Below are 19900 nucleotides of genomic sequence, written 5' to 3'. Positions count from 1 at the left end.
AATGCACACACTAGGTAGTGGATGAAGGGGACAGGAGGGGAAAGGCTGGTGACCCTGGTGGGAATGAAGTGCTCCTGGGCAACACATCTGGGTGTTAATTGAAGGCTCATTCCCTGGGCTGAGAGCAATGCAGCAGTACTGTGTAAAGAAAGCTGTTCACATGGCCCAGGAGAGATCTTCCTGTCTGATACAGCAATGATGTAATGTTGACAACCCACCCCCTGTACAAGAAGGATGACTGAAACGTAGAAGCCTAAGGGGAAGAGAAGAGGTACAGGTTTTATAGAAAAAGGATTCTCTCTGTAGGGAACTTGGTCCCTTCCAGAAAACCTCCAAACCAAACAGCCCATAGAAGGGCAGAAATTAGGGACAGAAGCATTTGCAGGTGAGGCCTGATACAGTATATGGAAGAGAAAGGAAAACCTCACTGGAATATTAAATGTTTCTCATTCGATTGTTTCCTGCCTTTGCTTTAAAAAAATCCAGCTGCGATTGAATAAAAAAAGATTAAAACACAGCTGATGTTTATCTTGTCTTGAGAGTCCATTAGAGCTGCAGCAGCCTCCCACTAATTAATAGTGTAACAATACTTGTTGAAAGACATAATTGAAAGTCTCCACTACTCTTGCTGCCACAAGGTATGCCAGGCTACTGGGCTAGAACAGGGAAGAAAATTCGGCAATTAAGACAACCACACAAAGCTTTTCTTTTAAATCACTGTTTATTTAACAGTTTTCATGAGAATTTCCAAGATTTCATGAGTATGTGGCCCTGGACACAAATAGACTCAAGCAGCAAACACCTTACAATTCAGGGATATTTGGATTTGGCATTTTAGATGAGTTCAGGTAGGGGCACTTGTAAAATTTGGATGGCTGAATTGCCATCACATTCATAGGTATTCAGAACTGGGACGCTAGTTGAGGGCCAAGCCTATCCCTAATGTTGAAATTCTTGTGTCAGCTCTGATATTTCATTGGAAGGAAGGAGAAAATGTAGAAATCCATCGATATGGGGGAGGACAAAAAAGAAGGGAACACAATGTTCCTTAAATATTAGCAAGTTCTGGCTCAAGGCATGGACCAAGGTTTGAATAAATACCTCTCTGATCCTATCCATCTGCCTGTCCCTCGTTACGATCTGATTGTGAGGACTGTCTTCTCTCCTTCCCTCTTGTACAGCTTGACAGACACATCACAGAATTAAAACTTATTGCAGAAAAATTTCAGCTTGTTCAGCAGGAAGGTGTGATAGCAAGTGACTGGTACATTTATTCCCTAGGGCAGGTAAAGGGAAGAGGAATGGCTCCTCTTTCCACACAGATAACAAAAACCTGCAAAAGGGGAGGTATGAATTGGATTTATAAAATCAACTGAATCCTGATTCTCCTCTCTGCTTTGAGAACCAAAACAAAATTAAAACCAAGCTAGAACTCCACAGGTATGTGCATTAGAGTCTTTAAACACCTTCTTCAGAACTAACATAGGACACTGCCCACAATGACACTGCTATAGGCAGTGATGGATGCCATACCCTCTTACACTTTGACCAGGATGAGGCAGGGGCTTGGGGTTCAGTGAGGGGTGCTGGCTCTGGGATGGGGTTGAAGTATTTGCAGTGTGGGAGGGGCTCCAAGATGAATCTGGGACAGAGGGTAGGGGTATGGATGCAAGCTCTGGGAGAGAGTTTGAGTGCAGAAGAGGGCTCTCATCTCAGGTAGAGTATTGGGGTGCAGGAGGAAGTATGGAGTGCTGGCTCTGGGAGGAGGCTGGGGCAAGAGACTGCGGTACAAGGGGAGGATCTCGGAGCTGGCTTGGGGGTGGAAGGCTTAGTGCTGGGTTTCTGTGTTTCTACAGCTTCAATATAGTAACTGATATGTGCAGATAATAATCTATATCACGTGTCACTTGAAACCGTGCAGTGTGGCTATATTTAAAAAAATCACATTGTTATGAAGAGTAGAATCTGGAAGTTCCACATTTCAGAACTGGACTTTACAATCCTGATTGAGCACATGGAAACTGCTTTGCTTTGCCACTCTTCCCCTGACTTCTGTCAGACTTTGCCTAAGGCAGTCCAATAAAAAGGGCTCCCTCCCCGTGACACAGCTGTAGGAAGCTTTAATTTTATCCTTACAAGATATCTGAAAGAATTTAAATCATGAGTGAGAAAGCAGGAAATATGGATTTTACCTTTGAAGTGCTCCTCATGGAAAGAACCTTTTTGTTTTTCCTTAAAACCCTTAAAAAATGGGCAGGATTTGTGGAATATCAACAAATGGGTAAAATTCAGGTCAAAATTCCTCTGTGTCCTGATCTGGGACCAACCAGCAACTGAACTTTTGGCAACATGTGGTGCCTGGATTCCATTGTCTGGTTCTGTTTAGGAAGCCAGCAATGCATGCCTCCACTTACACATCCAATGCCTACCTGAACACCACACGACCCATAGATGAAATTAGAGAGTGTGGCAGAATTTCCCATAGAGATTTCTGTCCTCTTTTAAAATGTCTGCTTCCAGGGTCTCCTTGGGGAAACCTCTGAGCCATTTCCCATACCAAAGCAGAAAGGAGACTGCAGAGTTGGGCACTAAAGCAGTTGCTGTGAGCCCCAGCTGTTTCATTGCCCTCTCCTGTCCGGGTTCTCACTCAGGCTATATCTAGACTGCAAGCCTCTTTCGAAAGAGAGCGTCTAGACTGCACGCGGAACTTTCGAAAGAGCAAGCCGCTTTTTTGAAAGAAAGCACCCAGTGAGTCTGGATGCTCTCTTTCGAAGAAGCCCTATTTACATTCAAGAACGCCTTCTTTCGAAAAAGCACTTTCGAAAGAAGGCGTTCTTCCTCGTGAAATGAGGTTTACCGCCGTCGAAAGAAAAGCCACGTTCTTTCGATTTAATTTCGAAAGAACGCGGCTGCAGTCTAGACGCAGGTGAAGTTTTTTCGAAAAAAGGCTACTTTTTTCGAAAAAACCCCTGAGTCTGGACACAGCCTCAGGGAGTGGTGAAGTGGCATGTTACAGACAAGTCACCTTCTTTGAGTGTTTTAATTTAAACTAACACCAAACCAGTTCAAAAATTGTTTATATCTATACAATCAATCCCCCCCCCCCAATTTTCAGTCTTAGATACTAAAGAGATAGGTTAGGAATAGGTGACCTTTAAGACCTTGACAGTCCCTTCTTTATTTTCCAATACATAAATGACATATCAGGTCTGAAAATTTGTGGTGCTGAAACAATATACTGTACAATCAAAGTCCATTAGCATATTTATAATGTTAATGAAACTGTGCAGTAACAGCAATCCACAGAAGTTTAAAAGTGCTGAACAAATGACTAATAATACTGTGTTGTAGAAGGCAACATGTTGTAAGCACAAAGACATTCCAATGGACTAATAAGTTCTCCTTTAAAACACATTTACAGTTCTGATTTTCCTTCTACTGCATATAGCTAAAAACCCCATGCAAACTCAGTTTGTGATTCCATTGTGACTGGTGATTAATCCCTACACATTTATTATGCCCCAATGGAAGCAATTTACTTTAAGCTATACTTGGGGCCAGGTTTGATTTTAAACATTAAGGCCTGGTCTACACTGGAACAGAAGGTTTACCTAAGATGTGAAACTTCAGCTACATTAATTATGTAGCTGGAGTCGACATATCTTAAATTGCCTGGGGCATCACTGGGAGAAAACGCTTCCGTCAGCTTCCCATACTCCTTGTGAGGAGCAGGAGTACTGGCGCCAACGGGGGCGCCCTCTGAGTTTAATTTAGCGCATCTTCACTAGACCCAGTAAATGGAACCAGGGAAGATTGACTGCAGCAGCATCAATCTTCCCTGTGGTGCAGATGTGCCCCAATTCTCTTTTAGTACCTATAGTCAAATTTTAAAAAATATGAAAGTGTTCCTTTTATGGAGATTGTGACAGTACATCAGGCAATATTCCCTTTAATCTTTTCAATTGATAGGCGGATTTTTTCCAATCAAGTGCAGAATACATTTTAATGTGCACCAAGGCATGTGCAAATGTGCACCACCAACAGAAACAACAAACCTAGATGTGGGCACTCTGCTAATCAGCTGAGTGCCATTTGAAACTCATGGGGTACGTCTACACTGGCATGATTTCCAGAAATGCTTTTAATGGAAAAGTTTTCCATTAAAAGCATTTTCGGAAAAGTGCATCTAGATTGGCAGGACGCTTTTCCGGAAAAGCACTTTTTCCGGAAAAGCGTCCGTGGCCAATCTAGACGCTCTTTTCCGCAAAAAAGCCCCGATCGTCATTTTCGCAATCGGGGCTTTTTTGCGGAAAACATTACTGTGCTGTCTACACTGGCCCTTTTCTGGAACAGTTTTCCGGAAAAAGACTTTTGCCCGAACGGGAGCAGCATAGTTTTTCTGGAAAAGCACTGATGATTTTACATTAGCTCATCAGTGCTTTTCCAGAAATTCAAGCGGCCAGTGTAGACAGCTGGCAAGTTTTTCCGGAAAAGCGGCTGATTTTCCAGAATAACTTGCCAATGTAGACACAGCCTAAGTGGCCACACAAGCACACTGCTTACAGTGTGAACATTGATGTCATAAGTGCGGTGTAAAGCTGTTCTGTAAATATGCTGCAAAGTCTCAAACTTCAAATTCCAATTCAGGAAGGTCTCAAATTCCAATTCAGAAGCATAAAAAGTTGAGAATCTCTGACAGAGGAGAGATCTAGGAACAGATTTGTGGAGAGAAATCTTGGGGACTGCCGAGCACTAAAGAAATTGAAGCTAAGGTTTGTATCTTGTTAAGAATGAGTCTTTGTCTATACTACCCCCTCCTCTCCTGTCAATCTACCCTATGCAAATTGAACTATTCAAATAGAGTAGCTGAAGTCGACATACTCAGCGCGGCGCCTTCCACACGGTACAATTGACAGAGGCTGCTCTCCCGTTGACTCTGGCTACTCTTCTTATCCTGGTGGAGTACCAGAGTTGATGGGAGAGTGCTTGGGGATTGATTTATCACATCTAGGCAGACATGATAAATTGACCATTGGTGGGATTGATTGCTGCAGTGTTGATCCACTGCACAGTGGTGAGAAGCCCAAAGATAAAGAAAAACTTCAGGAAGGGGGCTTAAGCCTGGACAGAATCTCAGTGTGTGCAGGTAGACGGAGGCAAGCACAGATAGAGCACTCTCTTCTAGTGACATACCTTATCCTTGCCAAAAGACAGCAATAAACTAACCCGAGATTTGTCAAAAACAAAAGCATGTCAGAAAGTTACACACCACCTAAAGCAAGTATCAGCCTTACTTTGTGAAAGAGCTGGAAAGCAGTCCAATAAAAGCGATGGCTGCCCCTGAGGCTGCTGTCGTCCTGCAGCCAATCCGGTCCGTGAAGATACTCACAATAGGAGAGCAGAAGAAAATCATCCCCATGGCCAGGGCTCCAACCAGCGCTAGGGAGAGAAACAAAGGGAGGTTGAGATCAGCAACTGCTCTGCAAACAATATTCCAGGGAAAGAGAGACCCAAGAAGAAGACAGTGGAGGGGGAAGAATTTTGTTGGTAGTCTTAGTAAACCGGCCCATTTCCACTGCACAGCCAATCCTTGTACTACTCTCTCAAGAGATATGGTCTCTTCTGGCCATAGCTGAGGCACACTAGCCTGGTATGTACAGAGGTTTGCACTGTCACTGATTTAGTAGTACAGTTGTATGGATAGAACAAGTAAGTATTTAGGTGTGTGATGGATGCATGTCTAGGTTTATGCTGTATCCACCTCTGCTGGATTTATGTAGTTTAGTAAAGTAACCTAGATTCCTCTCCATTTATCTAGCTTGTTTTGTAATCACTATAGTGATGTCTAAAATTGCTATGATTTCTGTTTGTAACATATTCCGGACAGGTAAGAAAAACATGTAGACCCAGGAGAGAACATCAGATCTTCCTAGTCTCTCACAGTTGTAGGCTTGGTATTGCAAGGTACTAAATATCCTAAACTCCTAGGAACCTTCCTGAGAGAAGAGGGCTTTCAGCCCTATATTTTAGCTACAGTTACTATATTCATCAATCTCTTTTTCCTAAAGGGCTAGGTATTTCTAAACTTCTTTGCAGGACATAAGGGTCTTCTAAAGTCATTATGGGTGGTTTTTAATTTAATTCAATGTTCTTTCCCATTCCAGCAGCAGCAGGTACCCTACACAGAACAAGTAAGTGAGAGATATTAATTACAGAAAACTTCAATTTTCTAAACAACATAAGCTAGTAAACAATTAATGACACTCAAATTACAAATGTCAGCCAGAAATAAAAACCAGAAAAAATAGCAAAGAGAACATGGTCTAAGCCCTACCAAGAGATGTTGGGTTGGCCCAAGAGCAGTAAGACAGAACACACACACACACTGTCTGGGGTTGTCCTCACTGACAAATTTCTTGCCAGTGTTTTGTTTCAAGTATGGCACCTTCTATTGGGTAGGGCGATGTACAGTACTGTACCTGCACAAAGCCATATTAGATGCATGCATAAGACCATTATCACAAAACAAATCCAATTTACCCTTGACTGGAAGATCTTTTGTCAGGGGTATGACCCAAAGCCCACTGGAGTCAATGGGCGTTTTTCCAGTGACTTCAGTATGCTTTAGACCAGAACCATGGTGATCTAGGATTTATTACTGCCTCATGGCCCCTGCTGGAAGGCCTTTTATATTCATCTTTCTTTACCCAAATCTGGAGGAAACTACTATTTTATTTAAAGTTTTTGCTGGTGAAAAGATTTGGGCATGTTGGGCTTGATGTCTTTAAAGGTCTCTTTAAAATCCCCATCGGGAAGGGATTGAAAAGCAATGTATTAAAAATAGTCACCATCCATCCGTGGTAAGAATGAAACAAGAAATACACTGCAAAATATATTTACCCTTGTGTAAGGAGCTCCCCTGTTTGGAGCACAGAGTTCTGAGGAAAGAAGGAAGAGAATATAGATATGGCCACTCTGACAAAGATCACATCCACTGGGAAATGGAGTATGGTGTAGAGGCGATGAAAGCCCCCTCCATAATACATGTAATTTTATAATATTTACAATCCTGGGTTGGGGGAGTGGAGTTTCTTTTGATCTTCAGCTTATAAGTAGCTTATGCATAAGGATTGTAAGAAAGTTGGTATTTTATTCTAGGCACTATAAACAGAGATGGCTGCTCTTATTTATAGAATTACCTATCAAAAGAAGTATAATGTAATATAAAATTAATCACAAATCAGGTTGGTATTATATGCCTTACTCCATAAAACATCAAGGCCGCAAAATAAAGCACTCAAAAGAGCAAATTAATCTTAATTTAGGATATTTTATGAATATGAATTATGATCTTTATTTACATAAACACATGCTATTCCTTCTGCAGCACCCCCGACCTCATCTGGTCAGATGATATACAATGAGCTAAACAGCTGTTCAAAATGGACATAAGAGATCATATTTTTAATGGCTGAGTGTGTGGTCCCCTTTCCAGTAGTCTCTACATCAGCCCCTGCCTCATTCATTGGCCAACGCACTAACAACTGAGGCAGGAGACCTGCAAAATAACAGAGACAATACTATGTACAATTATGTAATTAGAGGCAACAGGCCAGACCTTCAGCTGGTGTAAACTGGTGTAGCTTAGTTTCCTTCAATACACCTATCCCAACTCAAGAGATCTAATAGCTACATAAAGGGGCAAACTTAATGTTGTCTGGACAACACCAATATTTCGACTTCTAAGTGCTTAACTTTGTATTGTATATTCTTCATTGGAATTTCTCAAGTATTTTAAAGAGAAAATGAATTTCTACAAAGCTAAACTGTAGTATTTGACCACAGAATGATCTTTCCTGAACACCACAGAAGGTCAGTAAATGCACAATTCTGAGTGCCTTCATATACCCACACCTGAATGCTGAGTAGTATGCATCAGCATGAAGCAATGTGCATCTTATAACAGAGATCTCTAAGTAGTTGTAAGTCACCATGGCTTGCACAGAGGGAAATGAGCTTCTTTATGGTAGAGTTCAGCTTCCAGAATCATGTACTTCTGAGCACCAGACTCCACAGTGTAGCTTTTAAGACTGTAACACTGACCTCTAAACAAGGAACTTCCCCTACACAAGTGGTCCCAGTTATGCTTCAAGCCAAACTTCAGCAAGCAATCAGCATTTAAGAATTTGCTTAATAATCCTGCCATTTGGACAATTTTTTTCCGCAAATCTTTTCATCCCGGCATACAATTGAACCCAAATGAGTACAATACAACTGGAACTTCCACAGCTGTGAGAACTTCCAAAAATAACCAGGTACCTACAAAAAAAAAGTTAAAAATAGTCCCTCACCACATTCCTCTTTCCTAAAAAGCTCAATGCAAAGAGGTTCTCATAGGTGTGAGAACAGTTGACCTTTTCAAATTAATTATACGTTTTCAAGGTTTTTTATTCAAAAAAGGGTTTTGGCAACAGACTGAGATGAAGGGAAAAAACCTTTAAGAGAAGAATAACTGATGCTCAGCAGGAGTTCTCTAGGACTCATTTCAGCCTGAATGTACTCCCATCTGGCATTGGAACAAAACAAAATTAAAAAAGAGAGAGAGAGAGGAGAAACCTCCCTCTGTAGTCAATTCTCTTGGCTATAAACAAGGTGCACAGTGTAATGAAAGTTCTTCTAATAGGATTAGACGGCATCATTCCAAAGAGCTATCCAAAACAACTGCAGAAAGGATGGGGAAAAGAACTAGCAAGAAAAAGACTCATTAAATTGTAGAATATATTTCTGAAAATGTTCCTTCTGTTTAAGCCAAGGCAGTAAAACATTAGACAGTCCCATCATTTTTGAAGTTTGCTGAGTGATGTGGTTATTTTGGGAAATTAATCTGAGAATCATGGAAATGCAAGCAGAAAACCAGGTACTATAGTTGAACAGGCCAGAGTCTGAATTCCAGACTTATACATGCCTAACTGGTATCAAAATCTGGCCCACAATTCAGACGCTCATGTGCAGTTCAAAACAAACCTCACCCAGGAGAATCAACAGCCTCAGCTCTGAAGTTTTAAAAAGTGTAACTTGTAAAGGGAGGCACTGTTTAACTAAAATTTATACCAGATTTGTAACATTTTTCCTTCTTCTATTGCTCCACCTTAAAGAAACGTCTTATCCCACACAGAGGGGAGAAAAATAGCATTCTGGCCTAACAGTGAGATGATAATAATAATAATAATAATTAACATGCTTTTTTGTTTTCAAAGTGCTTTACAAATATTACCCTGGTAATTGTTACAAACTCCCTGTAAAGCAGGGAAGCGCAGTTGCTATCTCAGTTTCACAGACATGGAATGTGAGGGAGAGACTGGTTAAGCACCTTGTCCAAGATCACAATGACACATCTGGGAGCAGAACACAAGAAATTGCTCCCAGTCCTGAGGCCTATATAATGCTGGTAGTTTGTGTTTAGCAGCAAATGAGAACAGAGACAAGGGGATTAATAGTTAACTCTTAGGCTACGTCTAGACTGGCATGATTTTCCACAAATGCTTTTAATGGAAAAGTTTTCCGTTAAAAGCATTTGCAGAAAAGAGCGTCTAGATTGGCACAGACGCTTTTCCGTAAAAGCACTTTTTGCGGAAAAGCGTCCGTGCCAATTTAGACGTGCTTTTGTGCAAAAAAGCCCAGATCGCCATTTTCATGATCAGGGCTTTTTTGCGCAAAACAAATCTGAGCTGTCTACACTGGCCCTTTTGCGCAAAAGCTTTGCGCAAAAGGACTTTTGCCCGAACGGGAGCAGCATAGTATTTCCGCAAGAAGCACTGATTTCAGACAGTAAGAAGTCAGTGTTCTTGCAGAAATTCAAGCGGCCAGTGTAGACAGCTGGAAAGTTTTTGCGGAAAAACTTGCCAGTCTAGACGCAGCCTTATAGTATACAGTCACAGGATTGGTATGCACAGGAGCTTAGAAGTAGATCTGAGCCCTCTGTTGCAAAAGGCAACAACTGAATTGAGGATGACTCCTGGTTCAACTACTAAGGTGGTTTTGCTTTGTCAGTTTTAGTAAGAGGTCAGAGGACACTCCTGGTGAAAGGTCAAAGATAATGAAAAAAAGTTAAAAAAAAAAGTCTCCAGCACACTGTTTAGTTATCACATAACTGTTAATCACATTTTAAGTACATCACTAAGGGCTCTTGTGCTGGATTTGTATCTGTCCAGTGTATCAGTGTATGAGCTAAAGCAGAATTGACTATTGGAAATCCACCTTAACTTTCCACTTTCTCGCTGATTCTTAGTTGTTCTGGTCCTCTGGGTCACTGCAGCCTTGAAATGCTGATCTCTATGGCACCAGGGCAGCACCATCAACAGGAAATTCATCCTGCACTTCAGGGAGAAATAGACTGGGATCTATTAGTCTGCTTTGCAGGCCAGGATTTAACTTGGAAGCTCTCAAGAATCTTAGTGAATTTAGAACTTGATCCAGACCCCCCTGAAGTCAATGGGAGTCTTGCTTTTGACTTCAACGGGCTTTGGATTAGGTCTTTAGTTCCTACCCTCTTCCCTCAAAATCTGCCAGGTAATATATGTAAAATAAACACAATCCTCAGGACAGGAGAGGAATCTTATCAATAACAGACCATGTTCCAGCAGAGTATAAAGTACGTTGTACAAAATCTGGACAATATTCAATCTAAAGCTAGATTGGAATTTATTTAAGTATTGCGCAAAATCTGGACAGGAATTGCGTTAAGACTGGATCAGTCTCAAGGCCTTTCAGGCTCAAACATTTACTGGAATATATGTTAAAAGGGTTTATTTTGGAGACAGCCTTTGGAGAGAAGAAAAGCCTGACTGGTGGGCATTCAAAATCGTCCAAGTCTAACAGACATACTGTGAGCATCTGAAAACAAGACGGATATGTCCAAAGTATGTGTGTGAAGGCCGTGGAGAGAACAATGCGGTACTGACAGGAAGAATCTTGTAAGCTGTCATGTCCCTGGCAAAGCCCCCTGGGTGACATGTAACGTGCTGTATGGAAACACAAAAGTAATTTTAATCTATTAAGAAGTTTTCAATTATGTCCCTTGGCCTTTGACATGTAATGGAAAAGGCACAAAAGAGCTGCAAAACAGTTTTTTATGCAAGTGGTCGTCAGCTCATTAAACAAAAGATCCTGACAGTTTCTAATCTGATCCCCCTATGCTATATGAGAACAAGGTCCAGCACGCATTTTCCCAGCGTAAACTTTTGGTCAAAATCTGCTCCTCCCCCACCAGCCAAAAGGATGCCTTTGCAATTTATACAAAGCTTCTCACCAAAGAGTAGCAAGTAAGCCAACCAAATATTTTTTGGGGGGGGGATTGACTCAATTTTTTTTAACATGTGGGCAGGCCTGGCAGTATTGCATCTGGTATGGGCAGCAACCAACACATGTCACATTCTAATTGCTGACTATGAGTTTGATGCAAATGGTCTCAAATTACATACAAAACAAATCACGGCTGAAAACTCTTACCCAATAGCCACAATTGCCTCCATATCGGGGTAATAAACTAGTGTGTGCGGGTGGGGTATGTACGTGTGTGACTTGCACTGAAAAGAATAACCAAGGCTGAATTATTTTAAAAATTACCTTGCTAAAGATGCCTGCTGCTTTATCCAAGACTGAAGGTTAATGATTGGCAAAAATCATCTGCTGGGGGAAGGAGAAGAGCAGCAACATGGATAGCTGATTGGGCTGGCAGAACAAACTTTCTCTAGAGTAGGTGGGATGTTCTTAGATCAATGCCATAGCAGTCTGGTGGTCTAGGTGGGGGAAGGCATTGCCTTCCCAAACTGCCAGCCTGGCCACGCCCACACTCCGCCTCCAGAACATCTGCTATAGGCATTCTGGGGGCGGAGTGTTGTTGCCCCCAGCACCTGCCCACCACGTGTTCTGGGGAGACTGGAGCCATGTCCCGCCCTCCCTTCTCAGTGCTCTGGGGGTTGGGAAGGCTGGGGTGCACATGCTCACCCCCTCTTCTCTCTTCCTCTCCCTGTGATGGGGGATGGGGCCTCAGCAGAAGGGAGGGGCTGCAGGCTTGTCTCCCTCGTCCTAGCTGCACTGGCCGCCCATGATCAATTCACAGGGTGTTTGGTGGATAATTCACTGCATGCCCTGATGAGGTCTCTCCCTAATATGTAGCTAGTGAAGGAACACGTGGAGATATCCTCCAACAATCCAGAAATGGGGCAGCATAGTACAGAACACAGCAATGGAATTAAATTAATGGAGATTGCCTATCTCCTAGAACTGGAAGGGACCTTGAAAGATCATTGAGTCTAGTCCCCTACCTTCACAGCAGGACCAAGTACTATCCCTGACAAATTTTTGCCCCAAATGGCCTCCACAAGGATTGAACTCACAACCCTGGGTTTAGCAGGCCAATGCTCAAACCACTGAGCGATCCCTCCCCCGGAGAAACAGTTTCCCCAGAGGCCCTCTGCATTTCAAAGCAACAGAAAGACAATGCAGCACCCAACAGGGCTTCAACAGCTAACAAAAATACCTTCCCACATCAAAGCTAAGAGGAATAGAGCGGGAAAGGACCCAGGCAGAGTACAAACAACAGAGCATCACCACAGAAGGGGGGACGGACGGACAATAGAGCATCACCACAGAAGGGGGGGAGGGGAAGAGAGGAGGTAAAAAATCTGCAATGGGCACAGCAGCACGCACGGTACAGGACAAGCAGTCCCAGGGAAAGCTTCCCTCCACACGCCAATATGGCTCAATCCTGACTTGAAGTAAACACCTCTAAAAGTGAGAGTGGAGCTCAGCATCCAGGGTCTGCCAGTTCTTGGGACTGATGATCAAAAAGGCAGTTTCTAACTAGATTTGAATTTCTGTATTTTAAATGTTTGCTAACAAGAATCACAAAACCCATTCTTCTTCAGGAGACAGGGAGCTGAACATCAAGAGGTTAAACAAAAGGCTAAACTTGCTCTGCAGGTTAAATCTGCAGGGGATTTCTAAATCACATGACAGAGGGCATGGTGTTTCTTCTTCTGTCTATTCAAAAGGGAAACCCATGTTTAAAAAGATGCACATCCCTTGTTTTTTACTTAATTGAATCAGGCTTTCAATAAAAACTCTTACTTCCAGAAAAGGAATTGCAAAAGACAGAGGGCAAGGCTAGCAAGTTGCACAATAGAAAATTAGACTTAAATGATTTTTCCAGGCCAGGAAACAAAGGAAAAATATTGTAGTCATTTACAGACAAGAATCCAAATTCCTTCTGGTATGTAGTTCATTGTTTTCAAAGCTTTCTGAAAAATATCATTATGACTAACCTTAGGGAGCATCTAGTCTTTTTATTCATTACAAATATAATCTCCAGTGAAACAAAGGGAATAGGCCTCTTTTTCTGACCACAGCACGGGAGTTTAACTTCTCAAGAATTACCTGCTGACTTCAGATCCTATCTGAGGCTTTGTCCACATTAGAAAGCATGTCCCAAAATTTCCCATTTTTATCTCCATTAGTGCACATGGCCCGCAGCCCATTTGTTTGAGGCCCGCGGTGCGGTTTGGGTTTACACAGGGCTCAACACGTGGCCCGCAGGTGGGATCTTCTGAACATGGCTTCCACTGCTAACATGCTCCACAACAGCAAGGTGTCTCCCAGGTGGGGTGAGCTCTGAAAGACTCAAGTGACCGAGCTCGCTGGAACAGGGTGTTGGTGTTTCTAGCCTCCAGGGATAGGGTTGCCAGGTGTCCGGTATTGATTTGGACAGTCCGATATTTTCGCCTCTTGTCCAGTAAAAAAAAAATCAGAAAATACCGGACACCTAAAATTTTCGGTATTTTCTGATTCCCCCTCCCCCCCGACAGGAGGCGAAAATACCAGACACATGGCAACCCTACACACACTCAGCAACCAGGCCAGCCCCCGCCTCCCCAGTCCACTGTCTTCTGGCATGGAGGAAGAAAACAAGATAGCCACCAGCAAAAAAAAAAAAAAAAGCCCCAAAGGCCTTAAAGGGGCCATGCTGGTTTTATTTTTATTAACTGTTGGGGTCCCTTGGTCCCTTTTTTTTTTGCTCGACAAATTTTATCTCCCCCCTTTTTTTCTTCTCAACAGTGTTTTTTTTTGGTGTGTGTGTGTGTGTGTGTGTGCAGTATTTTTGGTTAAACCACCTGGCAACTCTATCCAGGGAGGAGATGCTGGGAGTGCCGGGGCATTGTGGGAAGTGCTTTGTGTTCATGCTCGTCAGTGAGAAGGAAGCTATTTGCATATATTTGCATATATATTTGCATGTATATGCAACCACACTTAAGTTGTGGCCCTCAGCTAGGGTTGCCAGATGGTTGAAACAAAAATACCGAACACGCTGCCCCCCCACCCCAATGGGAAAAAATTCTGTTGAAGGGAAGAAAAAAGGGGGGGGAGAGAGACCAAAGTTGTTGAGAAAAAAAAAAGGACTCCCAAGGACTTATTAAGCAAATAAAATAAAATAAAATAAAACAAAACAGCATAGAATCATAGAATCATAGGACTGGAAGGGACCTCGAGAGGTCATCGAGTCCAGCCCCCCGCCCTCAAGGCAGGACCAAGCTCCACCTACACCATCCCTGACAGATGTCTATCTAACCTGTTCTTAAATATCTCCAGAGAGGGAGATTCCACCACCTCCCTTGGCAATTTATTCCAATATTTGACCACCCTGACAGTTAGGAATTTTTTCCTAATGTCCAATCTAAACCTCCCCTGCTGCACTTTAAGCCCATTACTCCTTGTCCTGTCCTCAGAAACCAAGAGGAACAAATTTTCTCCTTCCTCCTTGTGACACCCTTTTAGATATTTGAAAACCGCTATCATGTCCCCCCTTAATCTTCTTTTTTCCAAACTAAACAAGCCCAGTTCATGAAGCCTGGCTTCATAGGTCATGTTCTCTTTAAGAGTGAGTGCAGGGATAGGAACGGGTGGAAGTTGAGCACTAAGACCCAGGGGAAGCATTGCTTCCCCTAGGTCTTTTGGCCGGCAGCCAATTTGTGCAGGCAGCCTTGGGGAACCAGGTAAGCATGGGGGCTGGACATCTGGCCAGAGGGAGTCACTGGGGAACTGTGCGGTGAACGGAGACCTTCCACTGCTTTGTAAGGAGGAAGATGAAGCCCTGTGCAGCTGCCGGTGACCGGCGAGCTGGGAAAACCCAGCCGCCAGCTGCAAGCAGGGAGCGGAGGAGAGGGAGCGAAGCATCCGGCCACAGAGGGTCGCCGGGGAACAGCACAGCTAGCGGAGAACCTCTGCCACTTTGCAGGGAAAGCCTCGCACAGCTGCTGGCCACCAGCCGGCCCTAGGGGAAATTGTGTTGTTGCAGGGACAGGTTGTGTTGTTCGAAAAATGTTCCCCCAAAAAATCGTGCTATCGCAAAAACGTGTTAAGCGAGGAATTACTGTACTAGAAATCACTACAAACATTTAACAGAGTCTTAAACACCCAGCGGTGAAAGGAACTTACAGGTTCTTAAAGATACTGTCCTATTGCAACACAGGTCCCTGGCAGATCTTTAAATAGCTCCCTTCTGGCTTTTGCCACAGCTCAGCCAGCTCTTGCTGGAGCTGCACCCCAGGGCATACCTGCTTACTTTCATCTCTGCAAACACCCTATTCAGAAACTAGTTTGAAACAGCAGCACTGTGTCTCGACTAGAACAGGATTTTCCTCCTTGGACATTCTCAGTGCAGAGATGGACCTGCTGTACAAAGCCTGGGTCTGAAAGCAAAATGCAGGACAATGTAGCACTTTAAAGACTAACAAGATGGTTTATTAGATGATGAGCTTTCGTGGGCCAGACCCACTTCCTCAGATCAAATAGTGGAAGAAAGTAGTCACAACCATATATACCAAAGGATACAATTAAAAAAATGAACAAATATGAAAAGGACAAATCACATTGCAGAACAGAAGGGGGATGCGGGGGGGGGGGGGGGGGGGAGGGGGAGGAAGGAAGGTAAGTGTCTGTGAATTGATGATATTAGAGGTAGGGAGAGTGGGATGTTTGTGAGTTAATGGTATTACAGGTGATAATTGGGGAAACTGTCTTGGTAATGGGTGAGATAGTTCAAATTCTTGTTAAGTCCTTGTTGGCAAGTGTCGAATTTTAACATGAATGACAGTTCAGAGGATTCCCTTTCAAGTGCAGATGTAAAAGGTCTTTGTAGCAGAATGCAGGTGGCTAAGTCATTTAGAGAGTGTCCTTTCTGGTTAAAGTGGCAAGAAACTGTTTTCTCTTTGTGATCTTGTCTGATATCTGTTTTGTGGGCATTAATCCTTTGGCGAAGCGTCTGAGATGTTTGTCCAATGTACATAGCAGACGGACACTTTCGGCACATGATAGCATAGATTATATTTCTGGATGCGCAGGAATATGTGTTCTTGATCTTATAACTCACTTGGTTAGGTCCAATAATGGTATCAGCAGAATGAATATGTGGACAAAGCTGGCAACGGGGTTTGTTGCAAGGGAAGGTACCAGGGTTGGTATTAGTGTGGTATGTCCTGTGGTGGTTGGTAAGAATCATCTTGAGGTTAGGTGGTTGTCTATAGGAGACTATGGGTCTGTCTCCCAGGGTCTGAAAGGGCTCTGAAAGCTTCAAATGATCTTCTTGTACCTCATGGTAACAAGGCTCAGCAAGTATGAGATACCTAGACACAGAATTTCATAATGCCACTATATAACTCCCATACCTTGAATACTGCATGCAGTCCTGATTGCCCTATCTAAAAACTGGCATATTAAACTGGAAAAAGTACTAAGAAGGGCAACAGAAATGATTAAGGTTATGGAACAGCTTCCATATGAGGAGAGATTTAAAAAGACTGGGTATGTTCACCCAGAAAAAGAGACAGCTATAGGTGGATGTGATAGAGGTCTATAAAATCCTGAATCATGTGCAGAAAATGAATAAGGAAACATTGTTTATTTCTTCACATAATACATGAACCCAGGGTCACCCACTGAAATTAAGAAGCAGCAGATTTAAAACAAATATAAGGAAGTACTTCTTCACTAAAGCACAATCATTTGTTGGAAATGTGGAATTCGCTGCCAGGAGTTATTGTGAAAGCCAAAAGCATAACTGGATTTGAAAAGAAAAGAAGTTCATGGAGGATAGGTTCCATCAGTGGCTATTAAGCAAGATGGTCAGGGATGCGACCCCAGGCTTTGAGTGTCCCTCAACCACTACATGCCAGAAATTTGGACTGGATGACAGGAAACATCCTTTCATAACTGCATTGTTCTGCTCATTGCCTCTGAAACATCTGGCATTGGCCACTGTTGAAAGACAGGATGCTGGGCTAAATGGACCTTCAGTCTGACCCAATATGGCCATTTTATGTGTTTTCTATTTGGACCTAATGAGCAAGCTTGGTTTTGCATTCAAACTTCCTCCAAGTTCAGGAATACTCAGATCTGAAGTTTTGGTGTGAATCCATCTTCAGTTCAGCATGAACGTCCGGACTGAAGAACGAAGTATCAAAAGGTACGTCTACACTGCAGGGCTACGTCTACACTGGCCCCTTTTCCGGAAGGGGCATGTAAATTTCACCAGTCCTCGTAGGGAAATCCGCGGGGGATTTAAATATCCCCCGCGGCATTTAAATAAAAATGTCCGCCGCTTTTTTCCGGCTTTTAAAAAAGCCGGAAAAGAGCGTCTAGACTGGCCCCGATCCTCCGGAAAAAGTGCCCTTTTCCGGAGGGTCTTATTCCTACTTCGAAGTAGGAATAAGACCCTCCGGAAAAGGGCACTTTTTCCGGAGGATCGGGGCCAGTCTAGACGCTCTTTTCCGGCTTTTTTAAAAGCCGGAAAAAAGCGGCGGACATTTTTATTTAAATGCCGCGGGGGATATTTAAATCCCCCGCGGATTTCCCTACGAGGACTGGTGAAATTTACATGCCCCTTCCGGAAAAGGGGCCAGTGTAGACGTAGCCCTGCAGTGTAGACGTACCTTTTGATACTTCGTTCTTCAGTCCGGTTCTACGTAGCCCTGCAGTGTAGACTTCGAAGTAGGAATAAGACCCTCCGGAAAAGGGCACTTTTTCCGGAGGATCGGGGCCAGTCTAGACGCTCTTTTCCGGCTTTTTTAAAAGCCGGAAAAAAGCGGCGGACATTTTTATTTAAATGCCGCGGGGGATATTTAAATCCCCCGCGGATTTCCCTACGAGGACTGGTGAAATTTACATGCCCCTTCCGGAAAAGGGGCCAGTGTAGACGTAGCCTAGGGGTTTTCCACTTTCTTTTGCGGAAGAGCAAACATGCTACAAGTGATAAGGGCTCCACCAAAAGAGGAGGCTTTTCTGTCATTTGGTCCCAACTAGACGGGGCCAAAGGGTGGAAAAGCCTCTTCCAGAAAAGGGATCGGAAAAAGCTACGCAAATTCCACAGTGCAATTTGCATAGCTTTTTCCGAAAAAAAAGACCTATAGTGTAGATCTAGCCAAACTTAACAAACCATAAAATGCCTGTTTAGCTAACAACAGATGTCAAACTAAACACCATCAGCATTAGACCTCTAAAGGTTACTGTGGAACTGTAATTTTTTTGGACTGCAGCACATCATCAGCCCACCCAGAAAGCAAAACATGAAGAGCTCTTAAGGCCTGATGCAAAGCCTGTTGCAGTCAGCATGAACCTTCCGCTGGCTCCAATGGGAGCTGATCTGGGCTTTTCAGAGGGAGTTATCACATTAGTAAAGGAAGCCTCATGTCCCACCTGAGAGAAGTTGCCATTGTTATTTAATACCTAAAGGGGATATTAATTTGCTTGGCTTTCTACTGAAGCTAGACCCCTGGCTTCACCAAGCACTGGAGGTTTAGTTGCATGGCCTAACTGGGAGCGGCATACTGATACTCTCAGATGTGAGAAGGGGATGGAAAACCCTCAAGAAGTAGCACAAAGACCATCTAGCTCTGACAACAAACATGCCGCATGAAGACACACTTTGATTCATTGCTTAGTATGTGCACCTGTTGCACTGTTGCTGGACAAAGAGGAAGGCACAGTCCAAGGGGATCTGACAATATACATAATACTATTTAACAAACAGAAATGTTCTTGCCTCTGTCATTGGTATTACCTGCCACTTTAAACTGAGGCTTTAGCATGAACATTTACTTTGGATTACTGCCGCTGACTGATTACTTTTTACACAGTGCTTCACTTGGCCAGTGAAAATGATCTGGTCAGCTCCACTTTTTGATTCCTCTGTCCAATGTTGAAGTGTTTGGAGTTAAGCAGGCAAGCATGCACACAGAGTTTATAAACACCCTACCTTTCATTAGGTCTAAACTATTCTCACAGCCCATTCAAAAGTTCCTAGCCTACCATGCACTGGGGCACCTCAACATGTCTTTGTTACACTGACAGTGGTCTTGTAAGTACAGGAAGGAAACTGCTTCAGTTCAGTTTCAGGCAAATAACAGCAAAATTCAGTTGCCCTAAAATTGTGACTCCCCTACGTTAAAACCAGAGGTCTCAGTGGGAAAATATGGTCCAAAAGTGGGATGACCCATTTTCAGAAACTCCTGAGTTTATAGTGCCTCTAAACACTCTTGTAATACAGATAATTAATGTTACAGCTTGTTCACTAATCATGGATTTTTTTTCTTGCAGCTTAGTCACAAATCTGCAAACAACCTATGCTGGTAGTTTGCAGCCTGATTGTTTGTTCCTCGGCAAAACAATCAAGCCCACCCTGATGGAAGTCAGCAAGAGGCCAAGAAGGATGAAAACTATTTTCAGTGTCCCATTCTTGAAGGTATTACAGCAGATTAAGGAAGAATGTGTAAGCCATAGAAGGGGTGATAATGCACTAAAAACATTAGCCATCACCATTACTACAGGATCCTAAGAAAAACAAGAATGA

The 19900-nt window shown here is 43.1% G+C and overlaps 1 protein-coding gene across 1 annotated transcript in view; it reads right to left on the bottom strand.

Annotated features, from left to right (window-relative positions):
- SLC16A2 (solute carrier family 16 member 2) overlaps window positions 1-19900 on the bottom strand; it is a 117744-nt gene that overhangs the window by 18172 nt on the left and 79672 nt on the right. The window contains exon 2 of the mRNA XM_006136177.3: window positions 5295-5439. Coding sequence (XP_006136239.2) covers window positions 5295-5439 — 145 coding nt within the window. The remainder of the gene's footprint in view (window positions 1-5294; window positions 5440-19900) is intronic.

Source organism: Pelodiscus sinensis, chromosome 13 (assembly GCF_049634645.1).
Source record: "Pelodiscus sinensis isolate JC-2024 chromosome 13, ASM4963464v1, whole genome shotgun sequence".
NCBI lineage: Eukaryota > Metazoa > Chordata > Testudines > Trionychidae > Pelodiscus > Pelodiscus sinensis.
The sequence above is the reverse complement of the archived record's forward strand: the minus strand, read 5'-3'. Positions and strand labels throughout refer to the sequence as shown.